A 26,917-nucleotide genomic window follows, 5' to 3' on the forward strand; every position below is an offset into this window, starting at 1 on the left:
CTAGGAGAAACACTGGAGAGAAGTCATTCCTGGCCCTAGCACTTCCCTTTTGACTCAGTTCAAACCTTGTTGGGGTTTGGATTAGTAGTGAAGCTTTGGCTAAAATCCTTGAATTAGAGCGCTGCCCCTAAGAACCTGGATTACACGAACGGGGAGAGGGATCAAGAAACCTCAAGAAGAATGCTTTGCTGGAAGTGGCTTCTCTCTGTGTCCCTGTCCCTGATCCAAGCTTGGACCATGTCGAAAATCATTTGCGGGCAGCATCTCTAGGGTGAAAGCTTGGAGAAAGGACTAGGGGAAGAATCTTTCTGAATGTTTGTGGTCTCAGAAGGATGCTTTCTGTGCCATACTTAGCTGTGCAGGGTGGCCAAAGCCAGCCCTTCCTCCCTAGGGCCGCCAGTGGCAGGGCTGTGATCTCTCTCCCCACACCCCTGAATCCCACCTGCCCACTCCAGTAGGAAACTTGAGAACCTGTCTTCCTGACTCTCTCCTCCCCCACCCCCTTGTCTCTAGGCTGTGGGACAATCATCCCATCCACCACTTGACATCCTTGACCCTCATCCCCCAACCNGTGCTGCTGCCTTAGCTGTGCAGGGTGGCCAAAGCCAGCCCTTCCTCCCTAGGGCCGCCAGTGGCAGGGCTGTGATCTCTCTCCCCACACCCCTGAATCCCACCTGCCCACTCCAGTAGGAAACTTGAGAACCTGTCTTCCTGACTCTCTCCTCCCCCACCCCCTTGTCTCTAGGCTGTGGGACAATCATCCCATCCACCACTTGACATCCTTGACCCTCATCCCCCAACCTCCAGCAGGCTGGCCCCACTCCCTCCACCTTTATGTTTTCTTCCAGAAGATGCGTTTTGGGTCCGAGTGGAGCGTTTTTCTGGAAGGCCGTCTCTTAACGCCCCTGCTTCCCTGATGTGGAGCAGGAATTTGCACAAGGTGTAGAGAGCGCCCCTTCCCACCTCTCTGCCCAGCCTTGTTACCTCACTCCTGCTCCAGCCATGGCTGTGACGGGCCCAGCCAGCTCCCTGTCTTGGTATTCTGTGCGACAGCTCAGGGGTCTTGGGCATGGTTTTCTGTTGTGACTTGAGGTCCTCAGCAGGCCTGGGAGCCCAGATTGGAGCCTTGACTGCTAGCAAGAAGCACCTTGCCTGCCAAGAGGAGCTGATGCCGGACGATCTACCCGACATGTGAAAGCATAAAGAATACTGTCATCTCTGCCCCTTGGCCCCCTTGCTTCTCTCAACACAGTGAGACGCTGCAGAAGCAAAATGCTGGCCTCTGCTCCAGGCGAGACAGCTGGCTCTGTCTGGGGACTTGGCCCTGGGCTCGGGTGCCACGTGCTGAGATTGTGTAACAAAAGCAGCCATTTTTGCCAACGGTAGTGTGGCTCCCCACATCTCCCTATCCTGCACTCTAGGGCCAGACCACTCTCTGCATGGACCAGATCATCTTCCCAAACCCATGGTGCTTTTTCCCCCCACTCAACCTAGACTCCAAGGTGGGAAGAGATGGGTCAGAGGCCACAGTGGCCCCTGGGTAATCCTGACAAGGGGTGGAGTGGGGTGAGGCAGAGGGAGCAGCCCCCAACACCTGCACTGGGCCATAGACGGGAAAGAACACAGGCTGATTGCAGTCGAGTTGTCTGGCCATGTGTATTTGGATCTAGAACTGTACTTTGCCTGGCGCTGTGCGCAAGGTCTGAAAACTTAACTGCTATTACCTAGAACCATACACGGCTTCCCGGCCAAACCTTCGTGTAAAGTAGCTGGAGCCATGGAAGTACGGTATGAATTAAAAGAAAAAGTATTGAACTACAATAATAAATGGTGTGTGTGTTTATTGCCCGATTCATTAGTGCTCATCATCCCAAATGTTTTTGGTCCTCCCAGATGTGATGAGGGCAAGGCCCAAAGGCACGCGTGCGTGTGTGCATCTGTGTGTGTGTGTGTGTGTGTGTGCACGCGTGCAGGCATGCCCATACATACCTATGCCCAGCCATCTGCCCAACATCTAGGATGCCCTTTCCTGGGAAGGGAGGCAGCCTGATGAAGTCAGCTGGATAAAAAGTTGTGGGATCAGACCAGAGAACGGGTTGCAGCATCCCTCTTCACCAGCTGTGTGACCTTGGTCCCCATCCATTATTCCAAGCCTCAGTTTTTTAGAGATAATATAAAAATGTGTGTGTTTCTTCATATAGTGGCTGGTACTATAGTAAGATAATTTTTATTTCCTTATTAGCCTGCACTTTTTTTTTAAAAGATTTATCAGCAGGAGAGGGAGAGAGTCTCAGACTCCATGCTGAGCGTGCAGCCCAACATGGGGCTCGATCTCATGACCCTGAGATCACGACCTGAGCCAAAACCAAGAGTCTGATGCTCAACCGACTGCACCACCCAGGAGCTCCAAGCAGTGCTATTATTATAGAAGCATATTAGTATATGCTGTGAATCCCAGTGATAAGTTATTTAACTTTTCCCTTTTGTGCCTTGGCACTTCCAGGAAGGTGGACATTGACAGACAGTTTTGCCTTATTTCCTTGCTAGCCTACACTGGTCGGGGAGTCGGGCCCCCTCCCCTCACTGGGTCTTTCTTGGAGTTATCCCTTTACCACGTGATGGGAGACTTAGCTGGTGTCAGGCAGGAGGGAGGACTGGTGACTCTTGTGTTCCTTTGTATTTAGGGAGGTTAGGAGGAGAAGAAAAGATCACACATTTATATTGTTTAATTCTAGACTGTTAAATGCAGTTTCCGCTCTCTGGGAAAATACCCACTGATGGCGAGTTCAGGAGTCGATACAGGCTGGGGAGGGAGGGAGAAGCCATAGTATACATAGCAGACACACATAGTAGAGCAAACTAGACCAGGCCGCGTTTAGAGACACTTTATTGACACAAACGGTATTTCCTGAAAAACACTCCATACTGGCATTAGGTTGTGGAGAGCTTGGGTGATCAGGAACAGTCCTAGAGTTCAGAAGAAGATGGGCTGTGGAAAATCAAGAAGAAGCAGTGTGAAGGTGACGATGTGGCAAAGAGATGCAGCAGTTAGTTGCAAGACCGCCAGAGTTCGCTAATTGTGTTTGATGGTGTTTCCCAAATCGACAAGCGCTCGGGCTAACGCAGCCCCCCCTCCATCACTCACACTGCTGTCAGATGCCGCTCTTGCCGGGTGGTGGTTCAGGGGGAAGAAGGGTATTACCAGTGTTGAGGCTTAGCTAGCCCAGGATATGGGGTGCAGTCTGATCTTCCACAGCTCAGACTTGCTCCATGTGCTTATCTACGGGTCCTACTGTAAACTCAAGTAAGATAGCTCAAGACGAGGTATCTACCACGGCGGACTTGCAGAGATAGGAAGAGCTTGGTATTTTTCAGACCTAAAGCCACGGGGTACGCAGAGGCTCCAGGTTGGTGCTTGAGACCCAGTGCGTGGACACACCAGTACTCCTCAGATACACTCACAGGGACTGGGTGAATTCACTGAGTTGGGGATCTTTCATTTACAAAAGGAGGGGAGAGGAAAGCTTCTTTGTTGTATTTTTCCGTTTCTGTGTTAACCTGGGGAAAGGGGAACCAAGATCTGTTCTGGAATATGTCTGGCTCTTGCATCTTCCTGCAGACATGCCAGTTACACACCTCTGCCCCCTGATGTCAGGCAGGTGCACAGACCCTGGGTCGGGTGCACTTTCCTTTTTGATCTAGTAGTTCTGTGGGGGAGGGGGGAGCTACTGCTGTCTCTTAACCATTCTCTGCTCTACACGTTTCTCCAGCATATTCCTGCTTTGAAAAATTCCTTTCCTACTAACCTGTCTAGTTGGGCATCGAAAGAGAAAGCAGAAACTCAGAGAATCAGAAATCTGGGCATGTGGAAGTTGGGGGATGAAGGAAGTAAAGGATAACGCTTGTAAACAGATTGAAAGTAGAGGGTGGGGTAGGGACAGGCCTGTCACAGTATTAACGTGCAGGAGGCTGTGCGTTAAGACCGAGCTGGCAGTAAAGGTCCGCAGGGCAGGGTGTCTACAGCGCCAACTGAGTTGAGCAATCCAGTTCTTGGCTGTTACAGCAGTAGGAAAAGAAAAATCAGACCCAGCCTGGCTTGGCCTTTAGTGAATTGTTATTGAGGGATCAGTCATGGGACATACCCAGCACCAGGACAACAGATGGGGTTCCTAAAGTAATAATAGCCCTTGAGGACATTTCTAAGCCCTTTAATGAGAACAACATGCCAGCTGAAGTTTCCAGAGCGATGCACGTTTGATCTGGCTCCTCTAGGAATATGGGGAGAAACAGGATGGGGAGGATTTGAAGCAGGTTGGGAATGACAGGTTTTGTAGTGCTGATCAAGTGTCCCAGGAAGGAGTTGAGTTGCCATTCAGGAGAAAGAGCAATGTGCAAACCAGCTAGAAAGGGAAAACCAAAACAAGATAGAGACTCAAAGCACATCACGAGCACCTGCTAAGAAGCAAAGTGGCGGAGGGGCAGTCGAGTGGTGTCGGGGCGAGAGAGGCGACACCTCGGGGACGTGCAAGAGAGGCGAAGAGGGGACGGAAATTCAGCAATAAGAGGAAAGGAAGCAGCTGTGGTCTGAGTGGAAAGGGAACTGGGCCAGGAGTCTGAAGAAGAACTGACCCCAGCTCTCCACTTACCAGCTGCTCGGATGTAGGATGTGGTAAAGCTGCTTAGCCTCCGACAGCCTCAGTGTGCTCGTTTGTTACACGGGTATCAGTAATACCCACCTCACAGTGCCAGCTGTAGAGAAGAACTAAGGTAGCGGAAACGAAAGCACCACGTAAGCCGTGCTGCTCTAATGACGGAGTTAAGGATGAGAAGGGTGGAGAAGTTAGAAACAAGAATTGAGAAGATTCCTTGTAAAAGATAAAGAAGGGAAAAAATGATAGGTGCCATTGAGCTCATTAAAAACCACTCAGGAAATAACCTGGGTTGGGCTTTTTGAAAAGGAACAAGGCAGCCGGCATGCCTACTACTTGATTACGGGTTTGATCCATTTGCATTGTCTACTGGAAGCAAGAGGAGGGTGCGCCCGTAGTAAGCAGCTTGCTTCTGCTGTAAGCTCGGCCATCCACCAGCCACGGGACAGGAATCTGCGCCTATCTATCTTCCTAATTACAAAGTACGGAAAATAATCTATATTCTGTCCCCCATTTCAGAGGAATTGTGTGGGAATCACCAAGGAGAAAGGTCTTGAGTTTACCAAAAGTATTTTCTTCAATAAAATTGGACTGTTGAGGATGTGAGCAAGGGCTTGTCTCAAGTAGATCCCCCAAGGATGGAAGAGCTGAAAAAAAATGAGTTTGTCAGCTGAGGCCCAGAGCCAGTGAAGTGTGCTCTTTCCCTCATAAGTTCCCCCGGATCTGAGGGACCTCTCACTGCCTGGGCCCTGCAACCGATATGCTCTCATATCCCATAAAGCAGCCTTCCCCTTCCTCCTCGCTAGGTGCCAAAGGACATCACACTTGGACCAGTCACTCAATTGAAATGAAATGAGATACGGACTAAAATTTTTTCAGTGTTCCTCTGCTGTCCTCAAATCTAGAAAAAAAATCCAACAACAAGACATCATGGATTCACAGGTGAAATATTTGGAAGCCGCCTAGGCCCGCCCGTCTCTTTACTCACTCATGCGTCATCCATCCGAGACTACAAAGCACATTTCTTAGCTTAAATATCATTCCCAGATGCCACTTCCTCCTGGAGGATTTTTCATCTTCACTGAGGAGATTCTTCCAGTCTACCCCGTGTCCTACCCCAGTCTACTCCGGGCCTTTCAAGCACTTCCCAGTTACCTGACTCTATCAGAGTTAACCTCAGCCAAGCAATCCACCCCTGTGCTTGTGAACGATGGCCGTGGCCAAGCTCAGTTTCAAGGTCTTTTTAAAAACAAAATTATCCCATCTCCAAAGTCTCAGCTGGGTGGCACCTAAGGCTTCCTGTGCTCCAGTTTAACCTCCGAAGTCTCTCACTCAGCTGAGCCCGCTCTGAGTCCCGGTTGCCTCCTGTAAAATGAGGAATAATACTGATCTACAGGAATTTAGAGAGGAAGAACTTAGGAATTTCTGTTCCAACGCCCCCAGGGAAATAATGCTTCCCAGCTATCTCAGGTGGGTGCTCGCCTTGGAGGACGCATCCAAGGTACCCTAATAGGGTTACGAACATGTTGTAGACTTTAAAGAGCCACTTCTGTCTTTGGCTTCTTGAAGGACTGAGCCCAACTTAGGCCTTAGAGACCCATCGGGATCGAGCCCTAGAGTTCCAAGTTCCAAGAACATTTTGTTTCATGCTTCGTACACTTTCTATCACTGAAGAATCTAGAAAGGCATGCGTTGCTCTGATGCCCTAGTCAAGTGCGCCAGGAACTTGAAAAAAACTGACTTCAAGGAATCCCACTTCATGACACTCTTGCTTTAACCCGAATTAATCATTCCTGCTTCCTTCCGTGAAGACATACATTCACTTGCAGCAATGAAGGATGAGCCAGGTCCAGCCAGTGAGGGACAGAGGGATGTGCCATCTCCAGCATTTGGACAGGGTCATTTGGAGCCCAGGGAAGAAGTCCAGTTGGCGTGGGTGCTCCTCGCCTGAAAGCTAGAACAGGGTGAGTTTGAGTCCATGTAGAAATGTTGGCTTCTCAATTCTGGCAAAATCTTAGGGTACGCAGAGGTCTGATGGAGTCAGGAAGTCAGAGGGGAAAGTTCAGACGTGAGCGGTTGTATTATGAATGAATAGAAGGATGGATGCACAGGGGAAGCAATGTGGCCCCTGGGGCACCCTCCTGACGCCGTTGACATCACGGAACCCGGAATATCCAGTCCCTCAGTGTCCAGACCACCTACCAACGATAAAACAACTCACTGAGAATTTCCAGCCAGGCCCAGTCCAGCCCAGTCAAAGACTCTGACCAAATCCACAATCCTTACAAAGGAGGGAGTGGGGGAATGACTTGTTGTCACGGTGGGAAAGAAGTTCAAGTTGCTCCAGCACTGAGGCCAAGCAATTCACCTTCTGAAGGGCTTGACCTACAGCTTTGTGATCTGGGCATCATCAACTTAAAGTGGTACCCTGAGCGGGGGGACTCTGGGTAGGGTAGAAATCTAAGGGGGCAGATTTAAAGTCACTTGGGTGTGGATGGACAGAGTCACTTGCACGAGCTGCCGTCCTGATGCAACTTCCCCGGCCCTTCCCTGCACATCACCTCAGGCACACCCTCTATTCCTCCACTGGTACCGCGGAACTCTCTTTGTTCTCCGAGGGGATGGCAAGGTAGTCGGACCTGCAGGAGGGCAGACAGGGGAAGAGAATCAGTACTTTCGTACCCAGCGGTGGGAACCCAAGAAAAGGGAAGGAGTGGGGGCACAGGAACAAGGACTTCTGCAGAACAGCTCTGCATCTCCTTCTGCCTATGTTTCCCAAGAGAAAACCAGAATGGCCCTTTTAGTGGGAACTAGAACACTAGGCGTTGTTTGTAATTTTTTTCCTTCCATTTATCCACGTGGGTCTCAGGACTTCCTATTGTTAGGCTAAAATGTTGGCCACGCTGCTAGGTGTGAAATTATATTTTATAGTTGTTTTAATATCCATTTCCCAGATTACTGCTGACATTGTACATCTTTTCATAAGTTTTTAGGTGATTTGGGTTTCTGCTTCTGTAATTTGACCATTCATTTGCTTTGCCAGTTTTCCTTCTGAGATACCTGTCTTTTTCTCATGGATTTTTCTTTTCTTTTTTTAAAGTTTTCTTTATTTATTTGGGGGGGGGTTGCAGAGGGAGAGAAGAATCCTGAACGAATCTCCCCGCTGAGCATGGAACTCAGCACGGGGCTCGATCTCAGGACCCTGAGATCACTACCTGAGCTGAAATCAAGAGTCGGCTGCTTAACTGACTGAGCCACCCAGGCGCCCCTGGATTTTTCTTTGATGGTTTCACGTCTTGAAAATATCTTCTCCCAGTCTGTTGTTTGTCTCTAAACTTTGCTTATGGAGTCTTGTAGTGAACAATTGATTTTCATAGATAGTGTCATGAAAATTATCCTTCTTTCCTCTCTGTGCCTTTTATATTTTAAGAAATCCTCTCTATCCTAAGGTAATGAAGACAGTGTCTTCTATTTTCCCTTGATTGGACTTCCAAGTTGTACATTTTACCTTGTCCTTAAATCCACTTACATTTTATTTGTTTAGTGTGAGAGATGGGGCATCTTTTTTTCTTGATCTATTTGGAGGGGGGCTCTCGGTTTTGCTCTTTGTGCTGTATGCCTATGTCAAGATGGACAAACTCTTTACTCCAATACCTCTATAAGAAATCTTCATATCGGATAAGAAAAGTCCTACCAGCCATCTTCGATAAATATTTTTCTTTCTTTGAAATAGGCGAACCACGGCTCAGGAACTAAGAATGATCGGAAGGGTTGCCAACCAGGAAGTAAAACCAAAGAATGATATACAACAGAGACCCTGTGTAGAAAATAGTCACTATGTAGCCATTGCTTGGTTTGGACTGGTTTTGGCCCTTTGGTCTTCCATGTGACTTTTAAAATCTGCTAATTGAGTTCCTTGAACAATCCAATAGGGATTTTTATGTAAATGTCATTGAATTTACAGATTAATTTCAAAGAGAATTGCCATGTTTGCATCAGTGAGGTTTTCTTCTCCCATTTATTTAGGTCTTAAGTCTTTCAGTAAAGTTTTGTAACTTTCTCCTTAAAGGTCTCGCACATTTTTATCAAATGTATTCCCAGGTACTGTTTGTTGCTACTGTAATGGAAATTTTTTCAAATGTTTTAACTATTTCAATGTTTTTCTAAATGTTTGTGGCTGGACTATAGGTGGTTTTTATACTTTTATGTTTCGATTTATATCTACAATCTTGTAGAATGTCCTCATTTGCTCTAATGGTTTGTCCATAGATTCCCTTGGATTTTCTATGTAGGCGGTAGAGGAGATCATGGGGAGGTCGTGGCTGCCGGGTGACCTGTGAGCTGGACTCCAGCAGTCAAGCTCCCCCACGCCCCTCCCTTGCTTTCCTTGGAGTGTGCATTCCACCTGCCTTCCCCAGTCCCAGAAGCTGCGCCAGGGACACCGTCTTAAGACAGTGATGTGGTGTTGAGACTATCTGGGCAATATACATGTCTGAACCTAGTTAAGGCCTCTACACAAACCTTTAAAATTGTGGCAGGCTTGTCTTGTGGCTGCCCAAGAAAAGCCTTGTAAGTACCTTCCCTGCCTTGTTCAACCTGCCACCTACCCATCTGGAGCGGCCCGCCTCTTTCTTCCGTCTCTCCCTGACCTCTGATCGCACCAGGGAAACTCCAGAGGACGTTGCCAACCCACGATAGATAATTATATTGGGTGTGAATCATGATACTTTGGTGTATTCCCTCACAATTTCTATGCTTTTTTTCCTTTGTATTTATTTAGTACGCTCCCTAGGATCTGCAAGTTAATATTGAACAGAAGCAGGGAGACATGTTTCTAATATTATTGGCAGTTCCAACACAGCTGGAATTTGCTGGAGGTAACCTGAGTAGCGGCCCATTATCAGTTTAGAGATGACTGGTGTTCCGGTTCAGTATTATCCTGCTCAGGACAGGTCGTGCTTCCTGGATCTGAGGGGTCGTTCCTCAGCCACTGTATCTCTGAATATTATTTCTCCTCCATTCTGTCTGTTCTATTCTAATGGATTGTCTCATTTTCTTTCTACATGTTTCATTGTGATAGTCCCTCTTTTTAGATCTCTGTGCTTCCTTCTGTATAACTTCCTTACGTATATGTCCTGCTTGTCCATATCTAATCTCCTGGTGAATCCCTCCATCAAGTTTTAAATTTCATTGACTTTATTTTTCATCTCCAGATTTCTTAGATTCCTATTTAGAATCAGCCTGTTTGTGGGGCGCCTGGGTGGCTCATTCAGATAAGCATCTGCCTTCGGCTCAGGTCCTGGGATCGAGTCCCGGATCCGGCTCCCTGCTCAGCGGGAAGCCTGCTTCTCCTTCTCCCTCTGCCTTCCCCTCTGCCTACTTGTGCTCTCTCTCTGTCAAATAAATAAATGAAATCTTTAAAAAATAAAACAAAATCTGCCTGTTTGTTTTTCTTAGCAACTTATTCTCTTCTCATGCTTTTGGCTTCTCCTCTTAATGCTTTAACTCTTTGAAATGAACTTCTTTTCCAAATTCCACCAGGTCCTTCTTGTGTCCGAAGTTCCTGGGATTTAATCCTGCTGTTTGTTCCTTCTCTTGCCTGTTGCTTTTAGCTTTGGATCGGTGAAATTAGCAGAGGGGGCAGCAGAGCTCTATGGGGGGAATCCTGGTAAGCCTCAGCGGAGAGAGGGTCCCTTCAGAATGGTTTTCCATTTGCTCCCACGTGGTCATCACTGTCTGGGGACTAAGTTTTTCACTGAATTTCTCAGCTTAGAGGTTCCTGGATGAGGTAGGTAGGCTAAATTTAAAGCCCAAACATTGTGACTGCAGGCTCGTGGTTACAAATTCTCAAGAATCTTTTATGTTTCTATTTGGGAGTCAGGCCAAGGTAGGTAAGTTTCCGTGGGTTCTTCCCCAGGCTGGCGGACTGATCTTCTGATCTGTCCCTGGTATGTGCTGAGGCCATTGGAGGATCCTGGCTCTGCTGGGGGCCTCGGTTCCAACTCTGTTTTTTGTGCAGGCCCAGTTGTCGGCACTTTCTGTCCAAGTGTGAAAATCCGAGCACCTAGGTTTCACCAGGAATGACAATCTCCCCCAGCATATCGCTACTTTCTATCCTTATATCAGTTGTAATTCTTACTTTCCTGAGATCATAGGTATCATGCAAAATACTTTATCAAACATTTTTAGGTGATCTTATCTGCCTACAGTTTTTAGGATATCACCTCAGCAGTGTTGCTAGCCTTGTAAACCTATGAGGGTTCTGTCCTCTCTTCTCCCCAAGTAACAGGTCAGAGCAGCCTCTAGGCCCTCAGGCCCCATCATTTCTCGGATGCACTCACTCCCGAGTGACCAGGGCCTTGGTGAACAGGGCCAAGGTATAGTCTGGACGTCGGAGAATGAGATCCCCCACTCTGGGTATCCAATTGCTGCTGACTCCAGGGCAAAGAACACGTGGCCTGGAGCTCCTTAGCTAAGAAAAGGCAGTGCCCCGATGGCCTGCTGGGCTCCACAGTGTACAACAAATGGCTGAGTGTGACAGAAAGAGCACGAACGTTTGGAATCGAGAGGCCTAAATCCCAGCCTCTCCTCTCATTATCTGTGTGGCCTCAGCAAGCCACTTAACCTCTATAAGCCTGCTTCAACGTCTGTAAGATGGTCATAATAATGCTAATTTCATAGGATTCTGATGGTAGCTTATGGGCTTTATTTTACATCAGAGGTTAAAAGTACCCATTAAGAGGCATGAATCAAAACCTTGTGTTGCCTCTTATAACGGTCTTGGGCAAACTCTTCCAGGCTCAGTTTTCTCATCCGTAAAATGGGTATATCAATACCGCTTACGTCAAATGTTGTTGTGAGGAGAGTGGAGGACGGTGTCGATTGCTTAGCACCTCACCTGTGAGAGCAAGCACCCCGAAGGTACCTGCTAGCATTATCTTGGCATCTTAGAACTTACGCGTTTTCTTGGGCTGCCTCTTCGGCCTTTGAGACCTTCCTGTAGCAATATATCATCTCGATGAGCAGCCACAAGGTGAGGAAGACCAGGAGGATGTACATCATGATCTCCGAGACCACCGAGGTGAAGTCCTCTCCAGCTGCAGGGGGACAGTGAGGCTCAGAACAGGCTCGCCCAACAAAGCCAGTGCTGTCACTGGTTCACGGATATATGAGACCTCTTTTTAAGTGTGGCTTAAATAAGCCCTGGGGCTAAGGAACTGGAGAAGACGTCGGAGAGATTTAATTAATATCCTCTGACGCTCCTGTCTGTCCGCTTTCTCCCCGACTTTCTTCTGGAGTGGGGGATGAGGAGGAATGAGGAGTGAAAGAAATAACAGAGCGGTGGAAGGAGTCCTGGGACTGAGTAAGACAGAAGAGCTGGGTCCCAATTTTGTGTGAAGTCATTTCCCCTATTTGAGACTCATCTTTCTAAAATGTAAGGTAAGGGTGACAGCTCACGCCATGACATGACCTAGTGTGTTCAAGAACGTCTTGTGAGATGGGACGGTCCACACAGGAGGAAAGAGGAGTGTGGGGCATGTGTCTAGTTCAACCACCCATGTCCTCCGATCTTACAGTGGCAGAGGGAGAGAGCGTGGGCAACGCATCCGCGGCCAGTGCAGTCAGCACCCCCAGTGATCTGGGCCTGTTCTCTACAAGTCTGGATTGGAAACAGGGTCCTTCCCAGTCTGTCTTCCTTCCAGGTCATCCCAAACCCAAACAAAAAGAGAATTGGAGCATTCCATGTATTAACTGAGCTTTCTGAAACACAACTCTGATCCTGCCATTTACATGCTTAGAACCCTCCGTGTTCCATGCTGCCCTCAGGACAAAGACCAAAGTCTGTGAACACGGCGTGCGAGACCATTCACAGTGCAGCCCTCTTCTCCTCACTACCATCTGATACACCAGCAAAACTTCACTTCCCGTATACACTGTGGTCTTTAGGGATCTGTGGACATTTATTCGTCCCCTTTCCTCTTCCTCGATGGTACTGAACCCCCCCTCTGCTACCTCTGTCCCAATATCCCCTCCTGTGTTTCAGTCTCCTGACCATTCTCCCAGGAGTGCATGGAGGAAAAGTCCATGCACTTTCTTCATCTGTCTATCGTGACACCTCTCATGTTGTATTGTCATGTGTGTCTCTCTCTTCTCTAATGGTGGTGTGTTATTAAGAACACATTTTACTTATTTCTGCATTTTCAGCCTGTTGTCTAATCCCGGAATATTTGAAGTACTCAGTAAGTATTTGTTGAATGAATGAATGAATATAAATAAATAATTGATCTTTGTTTCATGGCCAACCAAAATGACAATTAAAACATGATATATGGCAAATGTCCTGATAGATCTTCCTTTCTAGTGGGAAGGAAGGTTGTAGCCACATCTCCCATTGCTAACTCCTACCAGTAAATTAGATTCATGGTCCTTGGTTATTCATAGGCCCCAGGCATCCATAAGGCCTCCCTTACTCATTAGCTCATTGAAAGCACAGAAGAGCCATAGACATGACCCTCAGCTCAGAGAAGCAGTCCAAAGGCTCCTCGATCATCCAGGTCTCCTGGATGCTGGACCTCCTGGAGCTGGAAGTCACAGATGCAGCTTGAGGCACAGAAGAACACCATACACGTCAAATGTCTTTTCGTGGGCCTGCCGCTTCCTGACTTGTGATGTATTCGTCCTAAAGCACACATTTTAAATGCAATAGCCCAGAAGTAGGAACATGGGAAGGTATCTATGCTCACTATTTTTTGTCCCTTCTAGGTGAAGAGACCTCAGATTTTTGTCTTAGAGCCAGGAGGGCAGAGCTTAGGGTAGGATAATTTCAGCTTGAACAAAGAGAACCAGAGAGATTCTGGGAGACCATAAGAATGGAGAAGATGCCATGGGATGTATCATGGTGGAGCGTGGAACTCTGAGCCTTCTAAGAGCAGTGAGTATCCGGGGGGGGAGGTATTCTCGGAGGCTGCTACGGGGTCACAGAGGAAGAGAATGAGAGGAAGGGAAGGGAAGAGGGAAGGGAAGGGGGAAGAGAAGGGGGAAGTGAAGGGGGAAGAAAAGGGAGGGAAGAAAAGTTATGAAAAAAGGAGAAGAAAGAAAGAGTAGCAGGGAGTGGGATGGAGGTAAAGGAAAAGAGGCAATGGACACAGNGGAAGAGAAGGGAGGGAAGAAAAGTTATGAAAAAAGGAGAAGAAAGAAAGAGTAGCAGGGAGTGGGATGGAGGTAAAGGAAAAGAGGCAATGGACACAGACCTAGCCTGGTGTGCCAAAGTTCTGGCCTGTAGTCCTGTGTCTGGTGCTAATTTGCTTCATGACTCTAGGCAAGCCCTTCACTGATCTCCCCACCACAAACCGAGGGGCACCAGAGCTGCACCCTCCGATCAGTCACCCAGGGAGTCATTTCTACTGACATACACCAGACCTCACTCCAACCTACCAACTCATACCCACAAGAGTGGTACAGAGATGTCTACACTGAAGAAAAGCCCCCTGGGCGATTCTGACGCCTGCTCTTTGTTCAGAACACCTGGATGAAATGAGAGCCAAGCTTCCTTCCAGTCCTCGCATCCCAAGAAGATCTGCGGTTCTGATAACAAACTTGTTTTCCTTCTATTCTTACCCAAACTTTGCTCTGGTGCCCAGCAGGCGGACTGGTTCCGCTTTGCCACACTTTCCACTGGCGTGAGGGTCTTTGGAGGCAAAAGCCTGAGAGAGCAGTGGGTGGAGACAGGCACCTTCCTAGTGTCTGGCCCTCACCAGCCAGCAGTTCCCAGCGGTGAGCAGTAGAGGGCGCCAGCCTCTTCTCCCCTGGGAGAAGAGGTGTGTAAACAGAGGATAATGGAACTTCTGAACAGAAAAACACCTGAGAGAGCTTCCCGCCCAACTCATTCATTGTACACAAGAGGAGATGGGCTCAGAGGGGGAAAACGGCTCATCAGGTCTAAATGCCAGTGGTCTGAGAGTACTTCTGCACGTTCAGAACTGACCCACCTTCCGTTTTAATCTTATTGTCCACATCAGGACAAAATCACGACCTCTCTTACCCTGCCATTCGCCCTCAAGATCCTGGACTGGATTAAAACAGAAACATTTGAGTTGGGTTGATGAAAGGACTCCCTCCCCCCACTCCCCCAACAAGAAACTAGCTGTGGGAAATCTGAAGATTTTAAACTAAAGACTAGGAAGTTTCTCCCAGTTGAGAATGAGGTTACGTAATGGGAGATGCGGGGATGGGGAAGGAGGGTTGCTTGTCTGATTATTGTGGGATGGGGGAGGGGAGAGACAGAAGACAAAAGGCTGTCAAACTTTGGTTTAGAGCAGTGGTTCTCAAAGTGTGGTCCCCAGCAGCTCGGGCATCGCCTGGCCATTCGTTAGACGTGCACGTTCTGAGGGTCCATCTACAGCATAAGAAAGTCTGCATTTTAAGGGGTCCGGCAGTGGATTCTGGGGCTTGCTGAAGTTTGAGCACCGCCGGTCCCGGGCTGTCTGAGTTACATACAGGAGGGTCGGATGACCTCTAGATAACCTCATGAGATGTCCCTGTGCCCATCGAGTCAGGGATTCAACACAAGCCAGAGAAGCAGGTGCAGCTGATGGGGCAGCTTTCGGCTTCATGGAGGCTGCCCTCCTTCTCTAAAGATGACAGGGGATGAAGGAAGAGGTCATTCTGCTGTCATCTCTGAGCCCTTCCACTCTGAGGAAAGGCACAGAGAGGAGGCAAGCTGTCAGGCAGTTTGCGGGAAGCTGGCTGAGAAAGGAAGACAAGTTAATGGTGACATTTTTAGATATCACCACTGCCGATGTATGTGTTTTGCACTCTGCAAGGGTCCCATTTGTGTAGAAACCCACCATCCTCCCTCCCCCAAGAGCAGGGCACCCTCGACACCCTGTGCCCCAGCCTCACCCTCCTCGGTGACTCGGAGGGGGATCAGCCGTGTAGTCTTCACAAAGGGGCGATGTGCCTCAAAAGCAAACTCCCGGGACACGTTGCAGGTGTAGAGGCCAGAGTCATTCAGAGTGACGTTAAGCACAGTGATGGACACATCCTGCAAGTCTTTGCTCCCATTCCACTGCAGGCGTCCCTGGAAGGGGCTCTCCACTTCCTGCTGGCCATTCCGGTACTCATAGATCTGCAGGTAGAGAAGCAAAAGAGAGTAGGGAGAGAAAATAGGGTAGGAGAGCCGCGATGGGGGCAGGGCAGAGCAGAGCAAAGGAGCAGAATTGTGCATGGACAGGGAAGAAAGGGGACCGTGTTACAAGGAGATCCCGAGTGTGGGAGTAGGATGAGGAGGCTTGGAGGAGGGCAGGGAAGACAGAAAGGCAGGGAAAGACGAGAAAAAGTAAACAGGTATCGGAGCATATGGACACAGCAAAGATAGAGGCAGGAAGGGGGAGGCAGAAAGAAGGCAGGCAGGACAAAAGAGGTGCAAAGAAAGAGAACCAAAGAAGGTAAGTGAAGGGGATGCCTGGGTGACTCAGTCGGTTAAGCGTCTGCCTTCGGCTCAGGTCATGATCCCAGGGGCTTGGGATGAGCCCTGGGTGGGGCTCCACTGCCCCCTCACTGCCCCTCCTACTGTCCCTGCCCCGCTCATGCTCTCTCTCTTTCTCTCTCTATCAAATAAATAAAATCTTAAAAAAAAAAAATTTTTTTAAAAGGTGAGTGAAGCATACAGGAGACCAGGAGGGGAAAAATTGAGAGAAAGAAAGAATTGGAAGGAGAAAGGGAGAGAAGAGAGAGTAAGATGAGCAGCCAGTGAGAGAACAGAGCAGAGACCGAGAAGGGCAGCTTCCTGAGTAACGAAGACTCTGAAAGCCTTGGCCTCAAAACTTGACTCTCTGATCTGGTTCTCGCTAAGAGGATGTGGTCAGTCTGGGCCAGGTCACCGGAAGGGGACCCAGGACGCAAAAAGTGTCACAGGGGCGCCTGGGTGGCACAGCGGTTGGGCGTCTGCCTTCGGCTCAGGGCGTGATCCCAGCGTTGTGGGATCGAGCCCTGCGTCAGGCTCCTCCGCTATGAGCCTGCTTTGTCCTCTCCCACTCCCCCTGCTTGTGCTCCCTCTCTCGCTGGCTGTCTCTCTCTCTGTCAAATAAATAAATAAAATCTTTAAAAAAAAAGAAGTGTCACAGATGAGCAGAGCTGCCAACTGATATGCACCCTCAGGTCTTTCACTTTGGGCTGAATTATCACTGAAAAGTGGTCTCAAAGCTTCTTTTCTCAGACAACCCCACCTTCTTGTTCTCTACGTCTTATTCTCTACAGCCGTGCTGTCCATTCTAGTCTGCATTTGGCACGGGTGGCTACTTACATTAAAAATTAAATGACTAAAAATTAAATAAAATGTAAACTTTGGTTCCTCCGTTGCACTAGACACATTTCCAGTGCTCAGCGGCCACCTGTGGCCAGTGGCTACTGTGTGGGACAGCACAAATATGGAACACTCCCCTTGTCACACAAATTTCTAGGTGACAGCAGTGCTGTGTACGTCCACTACAACCTTTTAAAGTTTCTTTTCTTTCTTCAGATTCAACTTCTACTCACTTTGGGGAGACCTGGAAACAGAGTCAGTGGCTGGCATACGACCAGGCCTGAGGCCAATGGGGGCCTTCGCATCTGGCCCAGACATCCAGGTTCCTGTAACCTGGGGACTAGCCTCTGTCACAGTCAACTCTGAGTGAACCCTGAGATTTCAGGGGAGTCTACTGGTTCCAGTGCTCTCATCCAGTTGGAACAAACACTCAACCCTGCTATTGTCTCCATTAAGTCTTTGTAGAAAAGGAACTCGCCTCCACAGAGGTGGGATAATGCAGTAAAAAGAGCTCTGTATCTCTGGTTTGAATCTAAGCTCTTCTATTAATTTAACTTCTTTGGGCCCCAGGTGCCTCACTTATGTACATACACCTTTTCTCTAGCAAACACTTATATTGTGCTTCTTATATTCCAGGGCTATTCTAAATGCATTAAAAATTAAAGCAAACAACTTTGAATGTAACAATTCTCTGAGGTAGCTATGCTTTGCACACCCATTTTAGAGATGAGGACGTTGAGGCCCAGAGGGGTGAAGCAAATTATCCCAGGGCACAGAACCCATAAATTGTGGAATCGAGACTCAAACCCAGGTTCCAGAGTCAGTGAAAGTATGAGTAACGGTCACCCCCAAGGTGGTATTCAAAGCGTGTAACGACTATATTGACAGCAGCACCAACCAATCAGAACTGACATTAGCCACAGCACGGGGCGGGGTCTTGGAAGCTCCCTGCTCTGTCAGGGTGATCCCTTAGTTTCTAGAACGTGGGGAGGTCCGGAGATTCCTAGTGGGACCGATGGTGGTGAGGTCACTTGGGGGGCTTGGCACAGCAAATATCCACTATAGAGCTATTTAAATATTTTACTCACGGTTGCGTCTATACTGGGTATACCAGTTGAAAAGCAGCTTGGGGGAGGTGGCTGGGGGGAGGGGTAACTGGGGGATGGGCATTTAGGAGGGCACGTGACGTGATGAGCACCGGGTGTTATACGCAACTGATAAATTATCGAACACTACATCTGAAACTAATGATGTACTATAAGTTGGCTAATTGAATTTAAATTTAAAACCAAGAAAAAGCAGCTTGGTCATCCCCGTCATTCTTATCTCACTGGGATTGTTGAGAGTTCGATGAGCTCACCTACGCTATTCCATATGATGACGCGGAGTGTCATTTCAACGTTTCTACTAATTTAATCCGTCCACTAAGACGGTGCAGAAAATGAAACAGAAACACCTGCGAAGGGCCTTTTCGGGTGACCAGCGCGCAGCAGGCTCGAAGCGCTATTTCTCTCTTCTCCCCTTCCCCTGCTTGTAACCAGGAGCGCCTGTCTCTGGCCAAGCGCCCTTCCTTTCACAGAGGCTGGGCTGTCAGTTCTCTGCTGGGGAGCTGTCAGGGCTTTGAAAAGAAAGAGCCAGTGTGTGTCGGATCCTCCTTCCCCCAGACTCTCGGGAGCCAAGCACACAACAGCAGAGGCCAGCAAAAGAAAGGCCAGAGTCAGCAGCCGGACGTACAAGGAAGTCTTTACCGCCCTCGGGCCTGTAGAACCACTCCACCACCGTGGTGGCCTCCACCTCCTCCCTCTTCATGCAGGAGATGCAGCGCAGCTTCATCGGGGTGCCCTGCACAGCCTCCGTCTCCGAGGGAACCTCCACGCACACGGGGAGGCAGACGCCGACTGGAGAGAGGCCGGTGACAGGGAGGCAACGGCAGGTGTTGGGGAGGCGGGCACCAGGAGAGTGGATTGGAGAGCAAGAGGGCGGGAGGAGAGACAGAGAAGAAAGAATCGTGAGACAAACTTGAAAATCGCGTGTACGGGTATGTGCATCTTCACCTGTGCTCCCCAAGGGTGCACGCTCAGAGCAGACGGGGGCGGGGGGGATGGCTAGGGGGGCCGCGGATGACCCGGAGTTCACTGCAAGCCTCCCAGGATGCTGTCAGGGTGCGGCGCAGCCCTGAGCCCTGCCCTCAAAGACTTAGAGTCCGGGTGAGAAACAGGGCACACACACCCCCACCCGTTGACCATCCATGCGTCCCTTCATTCAACCACCATTCACTCAAATCTACTCCATGCCAGGCCTGATGCTAGGCTGAGGCACAAAGATGAACCAAACACTAACCACACCCTAAAGGCATCTAGAATCTAGCAGGGAACACATACTCCTAAGTATCATGAAATGGGGCCACGATGAGTGCTATGCTGGCGATGTGCTGTTCCCAGAGGAGGGCCAATTATTCCTGGTTGGACTGGGGAGAGAGAAAGGAAAGGAAGATGAGGCTGGGGTGTAGAAAGGGTACTAGGAACACATTGTGAGGACCTTTGTATGGCCTTGACAACATGAAGGGTCAGATATTTGCAAGCCATGGAGAGATGTCATTATATCTGAATTTTATGGAAAAAAATGTAGGTAATTCTGATGCCTGGTGGGGGATGGAGTGGCAGTGAGGAAGACAGTGAACTGACCACTCGGCTGGAGTGATGCTTTTTGCAGAGGAGTGGAGAGAAACAAAGTTAAAAATCTGGAGAGATGTCAGAATGGGGGGGACGCCTTGCATGCCACATGGAGGTCTGGACTTACAGTCCCTGCCCTCTAGAAACTTGTAACCTATAAAAAAAGTTGAGTACATCAGACTGTACTTTCAGAATGAGTCAAAAGTGGGCTGCGGCTGCCAACAAAGCAAGTGAAAATGTGGGCTGCATTAACAGATGTACAGTGTGCAGAACGAGGGAGAAACTGTGCCTCTATACTGTTCAGAACAAATCTGGACCATTATCATCAGTTCAGGATGTCACAGTTTGCAAAAAGAAGTTGTTCAATCAGTGCATGCCCAGAGGGGAGCAAGATGGAGAAGGGTCTGGCGACAAAATCTGGGGAGAAACAGATGGGAGGATGAGGGGTGCCTGGCTTGGACACAGAACTTATCTGTCTTCAAATATTTGAAGGCTGGCCTGTGAAAGAGAAAATGAATTCTGTCCAACTCCAAAAGTTGCAAGAAAGTAAGTTTAGCTCAGTTAAAAAAAAAATAACAATTTTCTGGTGCTGAAGCTGTTTACAAATGCAAAAAACTACTTGGTAAGAGTTTACACTTCATTGTATAGAAGATTAAAAAGGGGGATGACCATGAAGGATTCTTATGTCAGGACTTTGAAGGCCCCTTCTGATACTACCTTCTCATGAATTAATAATAAAAACGGAACCCCTAAAAAAAATGAAACAATACATTCATATTTAAAAGTTAGTACACTATAAATGGTTAGTCTGTTTCTGTATTGGCAGACAGTTCATTCTAAAAGGAGCGGAAAGCTTTATTTAGAGCTTAAAACGAGATTGACCAACTAATTGAGTCAAAAAATAAATTACATTTGACTGGCTTCGAAGGCAAAAAAAAGTCATTATTAAACACAGAGTTTAAAAAACAAGTGGCACTAGTATCTGTCACCCCATTGATTGCCAGGGTTGATTTGGCTGATCTGGCTGGCTAGGCAGGTGTCCCCGTCCTCTCCTACTGCTCCATGTGCATCCCTCCCAAAGCTGTGCACTCAGTCAAAGAGGACAACATTATAGAGGACCGTCCTTTGCTCAAGGGCATACGAGTAGCTGCAGTCTCCTGCTAGAACCTCCAAACAAGCTCTCAAGGTCCATTTGTAAAGGAACATAGGATAGTCAAGTTTTTCCAAGACTCCAGACATATCCAAATGAGGCACTGCATATGGCAGTCTACCTTTCTCTAAAAACAAACAAACAAACAAACGAGTGGCACTATGACGAAGTTTAAAACGTCAATGTAAAATAAAGTTAATTGGTTTTAAAACTCTCAAGCAAGCTGGGGCTGTCTTATCTGACAGTCTGTAAGAAGGTTTCCTGCTTCTGCATATGGACCATCGCTTTAATGGAGAGAGGGTCTGTATCTGGAGAGAACTGATCAGAAACACTTTCAGAATGTGATGTGTTTGAAGTCCTGATTGTTGACCTGGTTGAGAAAAAAGAGAAGAAGGTGTGGTCTGTGCAACAGTTTGGGAATGAAGAGAGGTGCAGAGAATGGGCATTAAGAACTCTGTGTAGCAGGCAGCCTTGGGGCACATTCATATTTAATGAGACATGGTAAAGATAAGTTAGTTCAATGATATGACTTCAAAGCAGCATAGGAAAATGTACCAAGGAATGCAGTTACAAACACAGGGTTAGGATGAAGATGTATTTGGCAACTGAAGGCCTGGGTTTATCTGCTCTTTAACCCCTGAGACTCAGTTCATTCATCAACAGAATACTGAAAATAACCTATCTAATGGAGTCATCATGGAAATTCTATGGAATGATTCATATGAATGTGCTTTGTACACACATCACTTGTTAAGGTATTTGCCCTTCATCCATTTGTTCACCTATTCAACAAATATAGTGTGTGCTTATCGTGTGCCAGGCACTGTTCTAGGCACTGACAACACAACAAGGAACAAAACAGAAACCATCCCTGCTCTCATGGAGTCTACATTTCAGAGGAGGGTGAAAAAAATAAGAAATATAACATTATAATCAGTGCTATGAGAAAAAGTAAAACAGAGTAGAGGAGCATAGACACATTGGAGACAGCCTCATTGAGAGGGACAATGAGCAGGCACTGAAGGAAAGAAATGAGGGCAAGAAAGGAGATATATGAATATCTGTGTGGAAGTGTGCCAAATAGAGGAAATAGCATTTCCAGGGTCCTACGGTGGGAGTGTCTGTCAAAAGCAAAGAGCACAATAAAGCGCAGGGAACAAAGTGAGAAAGAAGGACACACAAGCCAGGGCCAGATCACAGCTGGTCGTGTAGACCGCAATTAGAACTTTGACTTTTGCTCAGGGTGACTTGGAGTGCACTGGAGTATTCCGAGTGGAAGAATGATATGATTTATACAAAATTACATGATCTGACTGCTATGTTGAGAATAAACTGAAGAGGTGAGGAAGGACAAGTGTGGAAGCAAAGAGAATAGTTAAGAGGCTGTTACACTGATCAGATGGAGAGATGGCTCAATGGTTTTTCTTGGATGAAGGTGGTAGTAGAGTTGTTGGGGTTTGAAAAGGAATAATTTGCTGAACCAACATCCTCAAATAGGTGACAGGTGATATGCCTTAGTGAAGAATTAGATGAACTGGTCTTAAATAGGAGCATGGTTAGTTCATTTATAGTTGAAGGAGGGCAGAATATATGCAGTCAGGAAGATGACAGTGGATAGCAGGGCAGTCTCTCTTTTTCCCGAGTTGCTCCTGAGATGACAATAATCCCAGGTATCATCAGAGAACAAGTGCTACTGATCTCCTTCTCCTTGAATTCTGCTCATGAGGTCCTGGATAGTGCATTGCAAAATGGCCACAAAATTCTGTCATCCTCTTTGACTGCCCTTGGCAATATGACTTGCTGCTTCCATCCCTCCATCAAGAGGTGAAATCTGTTTATCCACCCCATGGAGACTGCCTGTCTATGAAACCCTCTAGATATCCAAGAAAGCTTGTATATATGGTAGGTATTCAATCCCCATTGCTGAGTGTAAATAATAAACTCCCAGGATAATCTTGGCCAAATCATTTCACTTTTGGTCTCTTCTTCAATTGCCATAGTAATAATGAAGAAACTGCTAAGAAGATAGGATATGACATTATTACTAACAATTATATTTAACTAAGGAATAGTATCAATCTATTATGAGGTGGAGAGTAATGTGTATTGAACCAACTCCTCTAATACTCCCAAATCTTCTTCTTTGGCCATTACTGTATTTCCCCTCCTGAGCTTGCTCTAGGATGCTTTCCTTTGTGCTAAGATAATAAAGGCTTTGATTAGAATGTAAATACTTTCCGAAAGAGAGTAATAAATGAAGTTATCTGTAGATATTAATACCCTGAAATGATTTGTCTGTCCAATTAGCCAGTCAGTTAGCAGAGCCTTGAAAGAACGGAATGCAGCAAGACGGGCTGCTGGGGGAAGAGAGGAAAACATTCCCCAACACGGCAGATGTCTGGGAGAGCAGACCTGGGCCTAGAGGCTAAGAGGAGGCCCTTAGGAAAGGCAATGGCTTGGAAGAGAGGAGGAAGGGTGGTGGCTCAGAAAAAGGATGAGAGGACAGATACCTATATGGCAATACTGCATAGCAGCACATGTCCATAACAAATGCTTGAACAAGTACTAGAAGACTGAAATCAGGAGACAAGAATTCTCTACAAGTCCTTCCCTCTCCCTGAGCTCATTCTCTCACCTCTAAATTGGAAATAATACTATTTTCCCCTGCCAACCCCCAAGGATTGATACAGTGACCAAAAACAAGTAATAGATTAAAAAATGGTTTGCAAACTATAAAGCATCAGGCAAGTGAAGAGTTTTTAAAAAAATATTATTATATACTTTATTAAAGGAAATAAGGGAAGTTTTTAAAATAGATGCAGAAAATAATATAATGGAAAAGATTCTTTCCCTTCATATTTGCATCATGTGAAAAATCAGCTTGGGAAGGGAGAACGTATCTAGTCGAAGTGGTTTCCAATACTAGAATTACATTCAAATAAAATGAAATTGCATTTGTGAAATGAAGCCCTTTCTCTTACATCTGATGACCAAGTTTCCCAATCATCCCTCTTTCCATCTGCAGCTTTTAAGCTTCATGAACCAATGTTCTGGTTGTAAAGAAGCTGAGAATTAGCAAGGATGGGTGCAATGTGCACACTTCTTCCAAAGGTTTTGTTCTGGAGTGGGGTGGGGAGTGGGTGTGAGGAGAGGGATGGACACTGCCAAGTTTAGCAATATTCTGTAAATACTCCTTACTATTCAGTCTTAAACATTATCTGCCCCAACTTCCAAACTTTACTTATGAGGAACCAGATACTCTAAGGTTGTTACAAAGCAAACTAATGGCAGAGCTAAGACTCCAAACCAGGCTTTGTAAGTCCTAAGAGGTGCTTGGAATATGGCATGCTCATCCGCTCCACTGGAATTCAGGCAGGGATGCTAAAAATTTAAATTAAGCTTTGGGAAGAAAGGCTCTGTAGAATTGTACCCCAGCCCTTCTCTGCAACTTCATCTCCCACTGCTCTCTTATCCAGCCAGACCAACCTCTCCTAAACCTCATGCCCCCAGTCTTAGCCTCCCCTGAGGAAATCCCAGCCTTAAATCTTCAAGGTAGGTGAGATCATTGGCAACCTGTTATGTCTGCTTCATCTTCAGGTCTAGTCTACTCTACTGGGGATGGATGGGGGACTGGCATTACTCTCCCTCTTTGTCCTTCCCGGACTGTCTCATCAGGCATTTCGTTCACCAGGAAGCTTGGCTTTGCTTTTGGTCACATGCAAAATCCAGATAATGCTGGCAGTCCAGTAAGTCCTGAAGGCTTAATAAAGAGATACTAAGGCAGAGAGGCAATTCCCATCAGCATATTTGCCACTGCATTGGCAGAATGGGTCTCATGCCAAGCATGGGAGAATAATCCCACATGCCTAGTTTCAGTAAAGCAGGTGGGCACAGTCACTTCTAATTATCCTGGTTATTGCCTTTTAGCATAGAGGAAGGTAAAAGCATGGAAAAGGTGGGAAAGTAGAAGATCATCCGAAGAGCACCTATACTGGACCTGAGGATCTAATCAGAGTCAGCAAGACAGAGATGCCCAGAACTACACAACCACCACACGCACGTGCGCGCGTGCACACACACACACACCTTCACCAATCCATTCAGATGCCCATTCTAACATGCTCAGACATATTCTAACACACATATTCAAACACTGAGGCATATACATCCACAGAGTACAGCATTCTCTCAATCACATTTTCAGACGTTATCACATAGACTCATTAACTCTCTCTACACACACGCAGGCACCCCACTCCGACACTACTCTGCTTAGGTTTACTGTTGCAAGCGAAGGTCTTCCTTATTTGGAGGGAGAAGGTCACCTTATTTTCCTCACAGCAAACAAGAACCTATTCATTTTTGAAAGCAAAAAACATTGCTCCCCCAAACACCAAAGCACCTTAGCTTCACATGTTCATGAAAAAGAAAAAAGATGCAATGCCCAGGTGCCTATTTATCAAAGACATAGCTGCAAATGGCTGAAGCCTATTTTCCTTATTAGAATTAAACAAATGAATCAACAGCTAAAGTGTTTTCATTCTCAAAATGTGTGCATCCAGCTTTTTTTAAAAAAAAAGACATGGGAATTACTCTGAAGACAGGCTGATTCCTCATTGAAAAACGAAATGTAAATGTAACCAAGATTTTTCATAATGAACGTGGCTGCATTTCCTTTCAGCAAAGGAAAAGGGAAAAAAATACTTCGGAATTAACAGGAAACAGGAAGAGGGGTGGAAAAACCACCAAAATGCAGCAGGAGTGAGGAGGTGTTTTTCCAATCTCAAAATCCCAGCTCTCACGGAACCCCTATGGATCTCCATGTCTGGCAGACAAGCATAGAGGGAAGGCAACCAGGGCTCCTTTCTGTCACAAACGACATGAATTAAGTGTTATTATTGTTGGCATTATTACTGTTATCGGCATCTCGCATGGCAGGGTGCTGGTACTTACCCCAGAAGACGAGCACGAGGGAAGCCAGGGGAAACAATCTGTTGAAGGCAGGCATCTTTTTTCCGGCGGGTGGCTTCCGGGGCTAAACAGAGAGATTCCCTTGGTCAACAGCTAGCCCTCTCAGATACTTTCGAGGAAACCCTTTGGGACGAACTGCCCCAAGGGGGCGACTTTCTGACTGAAATAAGGGTCAAGCGCCGGCGACTCGGGAGGCTTTCCGGGCTTTTCGAGCCGGGCGGGGGTTTCAGCACCAAGCTACCCTAGCGCACCGCCCCAATTCGAGGGAGCCGATCAGCAGCTTCGCGCGCTCTCCCTGGAGCCCGTTGCTGGGATTCGGCTCAGCACCACGGACAGTACCTTCCCCGCCCACCCCGGAACTTCACAAATTCCAGTGGCTCAGCTGCTCCTCCTGCTTCAGCCTCGGTGACAGCTCAGCTCCGAAGAGAGCAGCACGGCTGGCTTTAGGAGGCTGGGCTGTCGAAGGGGTCCATGTTGATTCACCTCTCACCTCCCCTGGGAATAGCTACTCTCAGACCAGGATCCACCAAGACCCACGAGCTTCGGCTTCATCCGCCTGCACCGCCTTCTCCAAGCTGGGCGTGCCCCCCACGCCCGAAGCCACCCGGGCCACCCGTCTGAGCTCCAAAATTCGTTCCACCTCGGTACTGTCCACACCCGCCCTCTGCTCCCCGGGAAGGTCCGGAGGGGCGGGGAAGGAGGCGGAAGCTCCTGTGGCGCTGCCGATCTCAGGGGGAGGGGATAGGGAGGGTGGGCCCCTTCCCCGGAGCTCGCCCCCAGATAGTGCCGGGGCCCCGACCCTGGGTGGCGGGTGGCCAACTGCCCTTCTCCAGGTCCCCCTTGACCGCGTATGTTCAGTCAGCCTTGACATGCGCAGGCGGCTGTCCACCCCCACCGCTACCACGGACCCACCCCTCGTGCACACACTCCCCACCCCCAAACAGGCGTGCCCCTCCCAGGGCAGAGCGCGGCGGCCGAGCGGGGGGCGGAGCTTGGAGCAGAGCAAACACCTCCAGACCTCGCGGTTTCTCTGCTAGCTGGCTGTCTCCAGGTCTTCCTTTCACATCCCCGCAGCTCTCCCCAGCACCGGCACACCTCCGCGCACCAATTCACACCCTCCAGGCAACCCCACTCCTGCTCCCGCACAGGCATGCTTCTCTCCAGCTCCGGG

General features: G+C 47.9%; 1 protein-coding gene across 6 annotated transcripts; it reads right to left on the reverse strand.

Annotated features, from left to right (window-relative positions):
* Positions 1 to 2,870: 2,870 nt before the first annotated feature.
* SCN3B (sodium voltage-gated channel beta subunit 3) lies at positions 2,871 to 26,917 on the reverse strand. 6 transcript variants are annotated; one of them, XM_019793289.2, is made up of 6 exons: positions 26,765 to 26,917; positions 25,729 to 25,810; positions 18,688 to 18,851; positions 15,552 to 15,777; positions 11,608 to 11,746; positions 2,871 to 7,288 (listed from the first exon to the last, which is right to left on the reverse strand). In XM_019793289.2, exons 2-6 carry the CDS (start codon positions 25,781 to 25,783, stop codon positions 7,225 to 7,227), a joined length of 648 nt encoding a protein of 215 aa, XP_019648848.1. In that variant the 5' UTR covers positions 25,784 to 25,810; positions 26,765 to 26,917; the 3' UTR covers positions 2,871 to 7,224. The 6 variants fall into 6 exon arrangements, with proteins under 6 accessions (XP_019648848.1, XP_034521897.1, XP_011215265.1 ...); XM_034666006.1 differs by lacking the exon at positions 26,765 to 26,917 and adding an exon at positions 26,681 to 26,699; XM_011216963.3 differs by lacking the exon at positions 26,765 to 26,917 and adding an exon at positions 26,237 to 26,637.

The sequence above is a fragment of the Ailuropoda melanoleuca genome, chromosome 8, assembly GCF_002007445.2.
Source record: "Ailuropoda melanoleuca isolate Jingjing chromosome 8, ASM200744v2, whole genome shotgun sequence".
Lineage (NCBI taxonomy): Eukaryota > Metazoa > Chordata > Mammalia > Carnivora > Ursidae > Ailuropoda > Ailuropoda melanoleuca.